General features: G+C 44.6%; 1 protein-coding gene across 3 annotated transcripts in view; it reads left to right on the top strand.

The window, feature by feature from the left end:
• trim25l (tripartite motif containing 25, like) overlaps positions 1–9450 on the top strand; it is a 39902-nt gene extending 30452 nt beyond the window's left edge. For all 3 annotated transcript variants that reach the window (XM_084319046.1, XM_084319047.1, XM_084319045.1), the window contains 6 exons: positions 892–1062; positions 3531–3641; positions 4000–4035; positions 5140–5211; positions 6805–6870; positions 6966–9450. In XM_084319046.1, coding sequence (XP_084175172.1) covers positions 892–1062; positions 3531–3641; positions 4000–4035; positions 5140–5211; positions 6805–6870; positions 6966–7540 — 1031 coding nt within the window. In that variant the 3' untranslated portion in view covers positions 7541–9450. The remainder of the gene's footprint in view (positions 1–891; positions 1063–3530; positions 3642–3999; positions 4036–5139; positions 5212–6804; positions 6871–6965) is intronic.
• Positions 9451–13383: the final 3933 nt, after the last annotated feature.

The following is a 13383-nucleotide window of genomic DNA, read 5'->3' as shown; positions in this document are numbered from 1 at the left end:
AGGAGTTGTTTTAGGGTCAGCGTTTATGTTTGGGTTAAAGGTAATGGTCAGGATAAGGGTTAGGGATGTAGTTGTTGCAGAAAATTAAAGCGATTTGCATACCTTTAACACTTTAACTGCTAATGTATTAGAGAAACAGAGGTTTGAACACACTGAAATAAAATATTTGTCCTTACTTTTTTGTTGACTTGTTGCCACATTCCTGTTTTTAAGTTCCAGCATAGAGGTATGAGCTGGAAAAGACAGCGGTTCCATAGCCGGAAGTTTTATGTAGTACAGGTCCAAATTTTATAAAAATCCATTCAAATGTGTGCTTGAGAAAGGTTTTTGTAAACCATTTACCGGAAAAATACAGCGTGAAAATCCAAAATGGCGATCCACTTCCATTCATTCTGACACTCGAGTCACAACAACGGACTTCTTCGTCAACTTTCACCACCTTTCCCCACTCTCACCCGCTCTGCTGCAGTCTTTTTCGGAGCGGACGCTCGTTGGCTACAATGGTGATCAATAATTTTCGCCATCAGCGGTGATTGGTCAGTTCTAGACCGTTCGCAACCGGAAGTTGTCATTTGACGGAGTGGCCTGTCAAATGACGCTCGCTGTATATATGTCATGTAACTCGAGACCCGAAGCATGCAGCAGGTTGAGTGTGGTGGCGATCGAAATGCGGCAAATTCAACTTTCGAATGGTGCATTGGATGATCCTCAAAAAAATGCAGCCTGACCCGGTAGACGAGCGTAAAGTGCAAAACGTACCGTATGAGACCCACCGAACGTTAACAGGTTAAAACTAATTTAAAAGAAGAAGAAAAAAAAGAATGCCTATGAATATTTCTCTGTCATGATTCACCTCTCTCTCTCTCTCTCCTCTGATGTCTGTGTCCACAGCTAGGGGGACCAACCCCAACCCCAGTCCCAGTCCTAGTCGGAGAGAGTCCCAGTCTCTCTGGAACAGGTCTGACCAGAACCAGGCCTCCTTCTCCTCTGTTGCCTCCTTCTCCTCTGTTTCCTCAGCTCCTGCTGTAACCCCCATCCCTGCACCAGCACCAGCATCAACTAGTAAGTTCATGTAGAAGGGTGGATTATCCCTACTTGATGAGGGTGAATGTAGACTGTCACCAGGTAGTGGGAGCCCAGCAGATCTGGGTCTGGCTGGGTCCCCGACTGTAGTGCAGGGGTACTAGAATTGGGATTTAGCAAATGGAGGATTTACTAACCTAGGTGCTATACACGGGTCCTTCTCACCCTCCAGGGCAAACGCAGTAATTCCCCAAACACCCACACTTCCCCTAGTACGTCCCACACCCCCTCACACCCGGTGGCAGTAGTGATGGATGATATAATTCTTCCCCAAAGCAGTACCTTTCCTTGTTGACTGGTGGATACCTGCACAGAGCACCTGCCCCAATTACACATAGGCCGTGGATAAGAAGGGGTTAAGCAGTAATGCACATTAATCGACACGCACACAGTGGTCCCATTTGTACGCCTCTCCTTTTACTGAAGCTTTACATGTACTCTCATGCACAAGTCCCCGTATGGGTTATAGGCCTTTCATGTACAAATAACAAGGAGGTTGACAGCACGCTCCGGGAGCCATACAGTGGGAAACAACTTATTTTTACAATTGCAATTGTGCCATATGCACCACACGATAATACAACAAATGAAATGGCATGGGCCCACACTGAAAACCAAAATACCCTGTTATGCCGGCATTAACAAAATAATAAAAGTTGGGGCGCCCTTAGTCACTGGTGCACGTCCAACCTCAAAGTACCTTATCCTCTTCGTCCTTAGAGATCATGTTATGGAAAAAGAGAATGTACGCCGATAATGTTCCAGGGCGCCTGGAGCGCTAACAGTACCTGTTGTGAGTGTACCAACCGAGTGCTGGCCCGCTCCCGCAACGAATGTCTGTGACACGAGTTGGCCGTCGAACGGTCCCGTGGTTGTCACCTGTGATACCAAGGAGGGCTGGCTGGGCTGGCGTTAGGCAGGTGAACCGCTGGAGGTGAGTGAAGTCCGGTGACGTCTGGCGGCGGTGTCTGCTCCGAGGGCTGGAAGACGGCGGAGCGACGCGTGGAGCTAACTAGGCTAACAGGCCTATACTTGAAGCTAAGCTCTGGTCAGTGTGACCAAACTATTCTCCCAACTATACGTTCTAAACACTGCTCGCGGCGGGTCAACGGTGCAGTCCGGCTGTCGAACGTCTTTTTCTGGGGTCAACGTGCCCTAATCACTATACTGGGATGATAAACTATTGGCCAGCGACGTTACTTGTTCGGACTGGACGCAGGAGCCGTATAGACCACCGCAACACTTCCGGGATTCTGAAATCGAGGAGGAGAGAGCGGGGGGAGCATATGAATGAATGTGGATGAGAGCCGTGATGTAAGTGGTTGCAGATACGGCTGTGGGGGTGCTAGAGACATGATCGAATAGACGTTTATGTGCCGCAATCTCCTGAACACGGCGCGACCCATTCCTAATCGATCAGAACTAAATCGGCAGAGAAAAAGCCCATTTTAAAGCACCTATTCTCCATGCACATGCGCAGATTGCCCATGGAGTCTGGACGACGCGAGATGACGCACGAATGAATGTGGACTGTTCCATCAGAGGGGGGAGCTTCGGTGGTAATGTGAGTGGCTACAGACCGCTGCACTTAAATATAAACATTAGTCTACCTGGAGTCTACCTATTCGATCATGTCTCTAGCACCCCCACAGCCGTATCTGCAACCACTTACATCACGGCTCTCATCCACATTCATTAATTTGCTCCCCCCGCAATCTCCTCCCCGATTTCAATGTAACACGGAAGTGTAGTGGTCTATGCCGCGTGTCCTTTGTATGGTAAGCTCTTCGCAGACACGTCCGCTTGCTTCTATGGAATTCGACGAAGAGAAAGTCTCCTGTGGTAAGACTCCTCCTTCATACCAGCCTCTTCCTCACCTGTCTTTGCCAGCCCAACGTCGCACCAGCTCCCCCCGGCGACAGTCCAGCGCCATGTCCCACTACTGAATGTCAATATTAGAGTATGAAGAATCAAAACGGGTCATCAAGTTACACAGCGTTATCATAAAAACAGTTAGAGCACAATGAATACAGTTAGACACATTGAATTACGGTTGGACATATTCACGTGTCTACATTAAGAAGGCTCTCTTTTTGTCATTGTGAAGACGGACCCCACAAGGTAAAGGAGTTGTTTTAGGGTCAGTGTTTATGTTTAGGGTTAAAGGTTATGGTCAGGACAGGATAAGGGTTAGGGATGTAGTTGTTATGGTTAAAGTGTAATGTCACTTTTTTATTAAAACATTTCTGTTAATTTCTCTTTCTTTTCTTGCATTGAATATTTGGAAATACAGGTATCTCTGTATGTTTTGTTTTGTTGTGGACCACAGGAATAATAGCTGTTGCCTATTGTAGGTGACAGCTAATGGGCTTCCAAATAAACAAATAACCTTTCACAATTCACACACAAGACGCATTTCATAGCAACCTTGTTGACCTCATCTGCAGGTTTCAGCAGGATGGCCTCCATCAGCAGCCTCTTCCGCTCCCATCGCCGCGGGATCCCCCAGGCCACCCCGGTTAGCAGCACACCAGCGCCCTCTGCTGGAGGAACCCCATGTAAGCATCTTAAGACCCCATTACACCTGGTATTAACATGTGATCTGTATCTGTATCTCATCTGGATAATGTTTACACCTGGTATTAACATGTGATCTGTATCTGTATCTTAAAACTCCGGAAGAGGTGTTTTTGGCCATCAGCTAGGCTTGCTGGTCCGTATCCGCTTCCATTAATTTGTGCTAACAAGCTAGGCCAGCTTGCAGCAGATAGTACTGCTTTTCTACTGAACGCACAGAGAGGAAATTGGTACCTTCTTGTCTGACTCTGGAGAAGATGTTGGTGTGTTCCTTTAACATGTTATTCCACTTAAAATAGTTTGTATCTCACATGCTGAGGACTTGTATTTTCTTACCAGGGGGGATGGGAGTGCTGCCTGAAACACCAACACAGGGTAAGATAACTTGTTAAACACTTCTCTCCGTGCCATTTCAATGTACCCGGCTTATTTTAAAGGTACACTATGCCGTTCCGGCGGGAATGTGATGTGTTTACATTTGCAGAGCCTGCAATTAGTGTACAGAAAATACTCACTATAGGCTACATAGAATTGTTTTATTTTATGTCGTCAAAAAATCCGAACAAAATCATTTTGAGGCACTGTGCAGCTTTTTTTCAGGTAGCTTCAAACAGTAAAATAGTAACTTTTCAGGTACATTTCTAACTTTAAACAGTGAAACAGTAACTTGTCAGGTAGCTTGCTAAGCTTCTAAACAGTGAAACGGTAACTTGTCAGGTAGCTTAGCTTCTAAACAGTGAAACGGTAACTTGTCAGGTAGCTTAGCTTCTAAACAGTGAAACGGTAACTTGTCAGGTAGCTTAGCTTATAAACAGTGAAACGGTAACTTTTCAGGTAGCTTTCTAAGCTTCTAAACAGTGCTCCAGGGATCCAGTTTTCCGCTGAGGATAATTTGTTTATTCAGTTTTGAAAATATACACCATTAAGTTATTAATTGAATGTGGATTACTACATTTGTAGAATACTAAGTAAGGGATAATGTATAGCTACGAGGTCATTGTCGCAAAATAATTGACCGACACAGAGTTTAAAATACCGAGCCGCCTCGGCGAGGTGTTTTAAACGTCAGTGAAGGTCAATTATTTTGCGACAATGATCGAGTATAGCTATACATTATCCCGCTTATTACATGGCTAACTTACTAACAATATACCTAATTCATTTTACATCGACTCGCAACAGTAACACTGGTTCTGGCTCCGCTGAGTGCTCGTCGCTCCGCCCCCCAGCAGCTTCCCCGGCAGCCGGCAGTTTGCACTGATGTCAGTGGGCTTGATTGCGAACAGCTGCGCACAGCGGTCATTATTGTGGGCTTGATTGTGAACAGCTGCGCACAGCGGTCATTATTGTCCCACAGCGGTCATTATTGTCTGATAACTGACCTCTGACGCGCGCTATTGACCAATCACAAGCAAGCATTTCGGCGAATGTGAAAACGCCATGTAATAATGTGTATTATATTGTGTGTCCCTTGCACAGTTAATCACAGCCTATTCCTGGATTCACCCACACCAGATCCCATGTGGAATCAGATGCCAGCCTTCCCTGCATGTGAGTTCACACCTCCATATTTATATATTAGACAGTATTTAGGTACATTTGGTAACACCTAGACTAGAGTTTCTCAACAGGGGCGTTCAGAGAGGAGGGGTCAGGGGGGCACTGGGTGCAGACATGTTGAAATGGGGGTGTTGAGATGCTCAAAGGGGGCGCTAGTTTATTTTATTCATTATCATTGTTTTAATATCAGGTCAATTAACAACTTGACTGGAACCAGAGAGGAGTCTACATGCAGTGAACACAATCAAAATCTAATTTCAGAAACAGGCAGAAAGTGTCACTTCCTAGCAAAGATGTTTACTTTTTGTAATGTTTAATTTATACACACTTGGTAGTAAAAAGTTAAATGAGTAAAAATGGGAAGAAAAATACAAAACAATGATGACGATTTCATTGGGTCCCTACCCATTGTTAGAAGCCTTCTTTTGACACACAACACTGACAGGCTTAATTGACCCAACAAACTGAGCCAAATAGAAACATTATTGGCTGATAATCATACACACCCATGATAAACAGAAAATAATCATAATTGAGAGCCAGAAATAAAATTCCCATTGGGTGTGGCGATTGAGGGGGGGCATTACGGAACATGGACGTCAGATAGGGGGGAGTTGACACAAGAAATATTCACAGAATGTTTAGAAATGTACAGAAAATATTAGGTAACTGATCATTTCAAACTTTTATTTAGACTCAAAAGGCAATTGGGTTTTTCCTCATTTACAGTCATGTCGAGTGTACATACAGAAATAAGCATAAAAGCATATAAAATCACACAGCGTATAAAATCATAACAATATAAGACAACAAGACGAGAGAAGACAAAAGCACAAAACAAATGAATTAAAACACATACAACTTGATTGACAAACTTAAACTCTGCAACAGAGGGGGGAATCTCAATCCTTAAGGATTGTTGGAGTTCATTCCATGAGCAAGGGGGCATCATAGTGAAATAGTAACAGACCTAGTAACAGACACGCTATTTCTGACACTGATCCATATATGTCCCTAGATTCAGATACCAAGAACATGCAAATGGACCATTTACATTTTTTTTGTAAATGTTTATTCTACGTCCTTATGGAATGAGTGACATAAAAAAATAAAGTAAAAAAATAAATATATATATTATAATATTATTATTATTATTTTTTTTTATGGATGGAAGTGCCGCACATTGACGGGCAAAGAGCCGCATGCGGCTCGCAAGCCGCGGGTTGGCCACCCCTGCATTAGGGGGACCCTGATGTAAACAAGACAAACGTCTTTCTCTGGTCTGCATCCCCTTAACAATTGTGTGTATTGAGCCGTACTGTATTGTACCCATTCTGCAATCTGTTAAATAAAGTTTTCATTCATTCATTCATTCATTCATTCATTCATTGGTCCATATCTGCTTCCATTAATTTGTGCTAAGCTAGGCTAACTTGCAACCGGATAGATTTCTACTGAACGCACAGAGGGGCAATTGGTATCCATATAATTGTCTGACGACTGTAAGTGCATTTCCCATAATTTATTAATTTGTTCCCAAACGCAATATACTTTGTTAATGAACGGAATGTCTGTTTTTTGCAGTCAGGGAGATCAACATTGATAGCATCCAAGCCCCAGAGCCCAGGACCCGAGATGAATTCCTACAATGTGAGTTCCTACAACATTTCTTCTCACAATGGAACACACAGTGTCATAGATGCAAAGTGATTTACACAAAGCTGGCATCTCTCTCTGTCCCCCAGATGCCGTGACCCTGAGCCTCGACCCCAACACAGCGCACCGCCGGCTGGCCCTCTCAGAGGGCGGCACCAAGGCCACCCTCCAGCCAACGGCGCAGTCCTACCCAGATGCCCCGCAGCGCTTTGACGGCTGGACCCAGGTGCTGTGCCAGAGCCCGTTCTCTGCCGAGCGCTGCTACTGGGAGGTGGAGTGGCGGGGGCGGGGCTCCTCCATGGGCGTTGCCTACGCGGCCCTGAACAGGAAGGGCCCAGAGGCCAGGGCGGGGCTGGGCTACAACGCCCAGTCGTGGAGCCTGGAGCTGTCGGACACCTGCTGCTTGGCCATGCACGACACGGAGAAGAAGGACATACCGGTCACCTACTCCCCTCGCCTGGGGATCTTCCTGGACCTCTCGGCAGGCTCGCTGGCCTTCTACAGCGTGGCGGAGAGCATGGCACACCTGCACACCTTCCGCGCCAACTTCACTCAGCCGCTGTATGCCGCCTTCGGGGTGGGCAGCGGGGTAGGAGTGGGTCTAGATTTTGCCCTTGGCCAGTTCAACACTAGTTCTGATAGTATCAAGATCTGCTCCATGTGAGGACGGGCGGCTAACCTGATCATGGCTACATCTGATCAAAATATCATGCTAGTTCCCTGGACCACCCATATCCAATGGCATCATTTATAATTATAATTTATAATATTTATTTAATGGTTTTGCTATTATTTCTAATGTTGCCTGCTCTGTTAAAAGCCTTCATTTGATACAAAACATTGACAGGCTTAACTGACCCAACAAACATAGGAGGGTGTTATGGAACCTGGACCTTAGATAGGAGGGTGTTATGGAACCTGGACCTTAGATAGGAGGGTGTTATGGAACCTGGACATTAGATAGGAGGGTGTTATGGAACCTGGACATTAGATAGGAGGGTGTTATGGAACCTGGACATTCGATAGGACGTTGTTATGGAACCTGGACATTCGATAGGACGTTGTTATGGTCCCTGGACATTAGATAGGAGGGTGTTATGGAACCTGGACATTAGATAGGGGGGTGTTATGGAACCTGGACATTAGATAGGGGGGTGTTATGGAACCTGGACATTAGATAGGGGGGTGTTATGGAACCTGGACATTAGATAGGAGGGTGTTATGGAACCTGGACATTAGATAGGAGGGTGTTATGGAACCTGGACATTCGATAGGACGTTGTTATGGAACCTGGACATTCAATAGGACATTGTTATGGTCCCTGGACATTAGATAGGAGGGTGTTATGGAACCTGGACATTAGATAGGGGGGTGTTATGGAACCTGGACATTAGATAGGAGGGTGTTATGCACCCTGGACATTAGATAGGAGGGTGTTATGCACCCTGGACATTAGATAGGAGGGTGTTATGGAACCTGGCCATTCAATAGGGGGGCATTGCCCCCATTAAGGTTGAGAACCCCTGCTCTAGTCTAGGATAATACTGAGCACCAGTACTTACTGCCATTTAACTGAGAAATTACTCACTATAATTACAAATAATTACTAGTTACTTATCAGAAATTACGAGGTACTTTCTGATAACTCCTATCTAATTACCCAGTTATTACCTTGTAATTTGTGTGCCGTTATGTAAAGTGCTACCTTTTCTTATTTTTTTGGGCAAATCCATCAAATGAGGCCATTTCAGTGGAGTAAAATCTACGATATTGGCTACAGTGCGTGGGTTGAAACACATACCAAGGTTAAAAACGGATCACATAAATGATGTGCCTGTCTGAACCACCGGCTATTCTTATCGAATGTCCATATTATGAAAGATGGGAATTACTGTATTTTCCCGGAGCTTTCCTTCCACTGAATAAAATCAGAAGTCATTGGCAGTGTGGTGTCGTCATATTCCACAGCTGGAACACGGTCAGAACCAGAAATGTGGCCCAAGTCCATAGTTTCAGGATCAGTGCAGGGTACGACTACACCGCTTCAACTGTTTCTTCCACTTTCCTCCAATTGGGCCCTGCTACAGTTGAGAATAGTTGAAGAAATAGAGTCTGCAGTTCACTGCTACAGTTGAAAATAGTTGAAGAAATAGAGTCTGCAGTTCACTGCTACAGTTGAGAATAGTTGAAGAAATAGAGTCTGCAGTTCACTGCTACAGTTGAAAATAGTTGGGTAACACTTTATAATAACACTCAGTTATAAGACATTTATAAGGTATTTGTATATAATGAACTAATCATGAACAAACCATTTATATACATTCGTAAATTATTATTAAATCATTTATAACTATATTTGTATAACATTTACAAATTAGTTATACATTATTTATAACCCATTATCAACATTGTTTGTACTTGATTTGTTCATCATTAAATAATGTTATTTAATGTGTAGTAACACACATTTGTAGAAGCTTTAAAAAATGGACATGAAAAAACTATTATACCTCCATTTATTTGTTCATGTTCAACAAATCATTTGTAAAACATTATTAAAAGATCTATCAATCAGTTGCAGATGTTATTGTGTGCCCTAATCTAAAGTGAAGACTATTCATCATTAACAAATGTCTACTAGTTTGTTTATCCCACTGCCGTTGTGTCCTTGGGCAAGACACTTAACCTACTTGCCTCGTATGAATGTGTATGCATGTGAATGAATGTTGGTGGTGGTCAGAGGGGCCGTAGGCGTTGATTATTCGCCACGCTTCCGTGAGTCTGCCTCAGGGCAGCTCTGGCTGCAGTTGCAGCTTACCACCACCGGGATGACTGTGTATGAACGAATAATGGACTCTGTGAAGCGCTCTGGGTCTCATGAAGAGCGCTATATAAATCCAAGTCATTATTATTATTATTATTATTATTACTATTATTATTTTTGGACTGTTATGAATACACACAAAGCAATTACCAGATTTGTCTTTTCATGTTTAACAAATGATTTGTTAGACATTCATAAAACATCTATAAATCCTTTGCAGATGCTATTGCGTGCCCTAATATAAAGTGAAGACTATTCATCATTAACAAATGTCTAATACAGTTTAATTATTTGTTGACTTTTTCATCACCTGTTACAAATGTTGTAGACAGCTTTCGGATCCACCCTTCTTTGTGACATCAAACAGTGACATAATTAGGACTGTCTATAGCACCATTAATTCCTCACTTTGCTATCCTCCGTTTGAAAGAATATGACACCTATAATGATAAAGTAATTGGAGGCATGACAGAAAAACACATTTTTAAATGTTATTATGAAGATAATGTAGTACTTATCCTACAACCTTTGCTTATAATGTCACGGTTCCTACCTGGCTACTCTCTCTCTCTCACTCTCTCTCTCCCTCTCTCTCTCTCTCTCTCTCTCTCTCTCTCTCTCTCTCTCTCTCTCTCTCTCCCTCATTAAGTGCAGGTGTGCCGCTGCTAGCGGAGCAGCTGATTGACGTCTGTGAATGAATGAATGAATGAATGAATGAATGAATGAATGAATGAATGAATGAAAACTTTATTTAACAGATTGCAGAATGGGTACAATACAGTACGGCTCAATACACACAATTGTTAAGGGGATGCAGACCAGATAAAGACGTTTGTCTTGTTTACATCAGGGTCCCCCATTTTCAATTCATATTGACATTTATGACATACCGTACACATAAACGGTATTCAAATATACAGTACTGTTACCCATAGATCCTGACAGAGTATACATATGATGGGGAGGGGACTGTACATTAGGAGGGGGTGGGTGGGTGGGAGAGAAATATACATACGGTGGGGAGGAGACTGTACATTTGGAGGGGCTGGGTGGGTGGGAGAGAAATATACATACGGCGGGGAGAGAATATACATGCGGTGGGGAGGAGACGGTCTATTAGGGGGGGGTGGGGGGTTTGGACATTTACGGTGGCCAGTTTCGAATTGCAGCCTCCCATAGGTGCTCTTTAAGAGCGGTTTTGAATGTGGGTAGGGATTCACATTCCTTTACAGCTTTGGGTAGGGCGTTCCACATTGATGTGGCATAATTGCGAAATGTGTTTACTGTTTAGTCCCTTGTTTGAGCCGAATCTGGGTTTAACATGATTTGTTGAGCTTCCTCTGGTGTTGTGGTCATGGTATTCACTGACATTTGGGAAGTATTTTGACATGTACAGTACATGGGTACCTTAGCCGTATAGTGTATCTTGTAGACCAGGCCCATTGCAAGTTGCTGTACTCTGTCGTCTACTCTAAGCCATAGGTTGTCAAAGTGGCCAGGGGTGAGGTGGGTTCTAGGGGTAAGGTCAAGTAGTAGTCTGACCAGTTTGTTTTGTGATGTTTGTAATCTTGTTTTTAGCGCCTTTGAGGTGCTTTGGTACCATGAGGTGCAAGCATAGTCGTAGTACCCTTGAATGAGTGCTCCTGCCAGAGTCTTCAGGGTATTCTTGTTTACCAGAGAGGAGATCCAGTACAAGAACTCCAGTTTGTTGGTTGACTTTTTTTTATTACATTGGATGCCATTTTGTCACAGGAAAGATTAGCCTCTAGGATGGAACCCAGGTAGGTAATTTCATCTTTCTGTAGAAGGGTGGATTATCCCTGCTTGTGGGAGTAGTAGTACACAGACACTGGGTAGTAGGATACTATAGTATTGGACCTATATGTACTCCCGTCTTTGGCCCGGAACGTCGTTCTGGAGGGCTTGCAGCTGGAGTGGATGGGGCCCAGGATTCACTAACCTGGGGACTGGTACTCTGGTCTCCCTCGCCTTCCAAGGCGGTCAGCAGTAGCTCCCCACACACCCTCACTTCCCCCAGTACCTCCGACAGCCCTCCCACACCCAGTGACTGTCAGTTCAATAGTATTATTGGGCTTCCCTTTAAGCAGTACCCTTCCTTGACCACCTGTATAGACCCTTCAAATGCTATTCTGTGAATGGGGTGTAAGGGTTAAATAATTATGCAGTCACAATATTTACCCAGGGGTTAGAATAGCAAATGGAAAACGGAAGAAACAGACACACAGACAATGATCCCAATCAAGTCTACTTTTACTGAAGCCTGGGCATGTTATCCGTTACAATTAACACTGTAATTTATTCATAATTGGCACCGGGTGCTCTCACTGTTATAATGTAGGGCAAGCTCTTCCCACCATAGGCACCGCATGCTCAATACATTAAAACACCCCGCTTGTACTAGGGGAACCCAGGCATGAAGTAGAGAAACATTGGGAATTCAAATAACCAAATAATCAAATAATCAATAACAAAAATAAAACCAAGTAAATGTGGGCCCACGTTACCAAAAGAAAACCTAACCTAAGTCGGCTTAAATTGTTCGGGGTACCCCTTAGACACTGGTTGTTAGCGTTCACTTGAATGGACGTTGCTGTTGATACACGTGGTATCGTTAGTACTTAGCCAAGATGGCGGACTCACCCTTGTCACCACTCGTCCAGGTGACAAGATGGCGTCGGCAATCCCGCGAGCACAGCCAGCAGGCTGGGCGAACAGCATAGGCAGTGGTTAGCTGGAGGAGCGTGCTGGATGGCATCCTCTGCTGGTGGGAAGAGGCGTCCTCTGTACCGTCTGGGAGACGTCCACCGCTGGCTGTTGCTGGCTTGCTGTTGTCACGCGAGCTAATACTGTTGCTACCCTAAACACAGCTAAACTTCGGGTCTAGATGCACCCTCCTGCTATATCGGTTGTGCTACTAACGCAACATGGCTGGCTATACCACCGGTTCTTCAGCGCCGCGCGCCCGGTAGCCTACTCAAGTCAGACGGAGCCGCTAGCAGCATACTAATACACCGCACACAGTAACTACTATAACCCGCTAACGTTAGACGTTAGTCTCGTTAACTCTAGACGTTAGTCCTTCGGTTCTGTATCTCTTACTCACACACTATCGCTGATACTTCTAGGATAACCCGTCACTAGCAAGTACTTCTCATCACCCGCTGCTTGTTCCAACGGGGCTCTCCTTCATAACTTCTTCAACAGGGCTATTCCAAAGCACACGCCCGCTGTGACTGCGACTGTTCACGGCCAAGTCCAATGCCGAAGAGAGCTTCCTGCTCCCTTTGCCTCCAGGTAACTCCCTCTTCCTCGTTGCTTGCTTCTCTGCACCGCTCCACCTGCCACCACTGCCACTCCGCCCCCTGCTGGCAACCTCCACTGGTCCCACTCAAGGACCGCTCCAGAAAGGGAAAAGGGCTCAATGTTATTGTTAGTAATCCATACTGCAGCCGGAGAAGAGTAGCACCTCACCTCGTCGTTAGACTGGGTGAGCTATCCAAAGGAACACTGTTAATCACACGTTATACACACACAGGGAAAGTAACAGTTAGTTAGCACTACTGAATACTTTGTAGAATATTCAGGCTACTACATTTCCTTGTGACAATATTGTCACCCACTGTAACTGAGAAACCGTCGGTCTTGCTGAGTTTGTTATTTGA

This window comes from Notolepis coatsorum, assembly GCF_963971535.1.
Source record: "Notolepis coatsorum genome assembly, chromosome: 1".
In the NCBI taxonomy this organism is placed as follows: Eukaryota; Metazoa; Chordata; class Actinopteri; order Aulopiformes; family Paralepididae; genus Notolepis; species Notolepis coatsorum.
The sequence above is the reverse complement of the archived record's forward strand: the minus strand, read 5'-3'. Positions and strand labels throughout refer to the sequence as shown.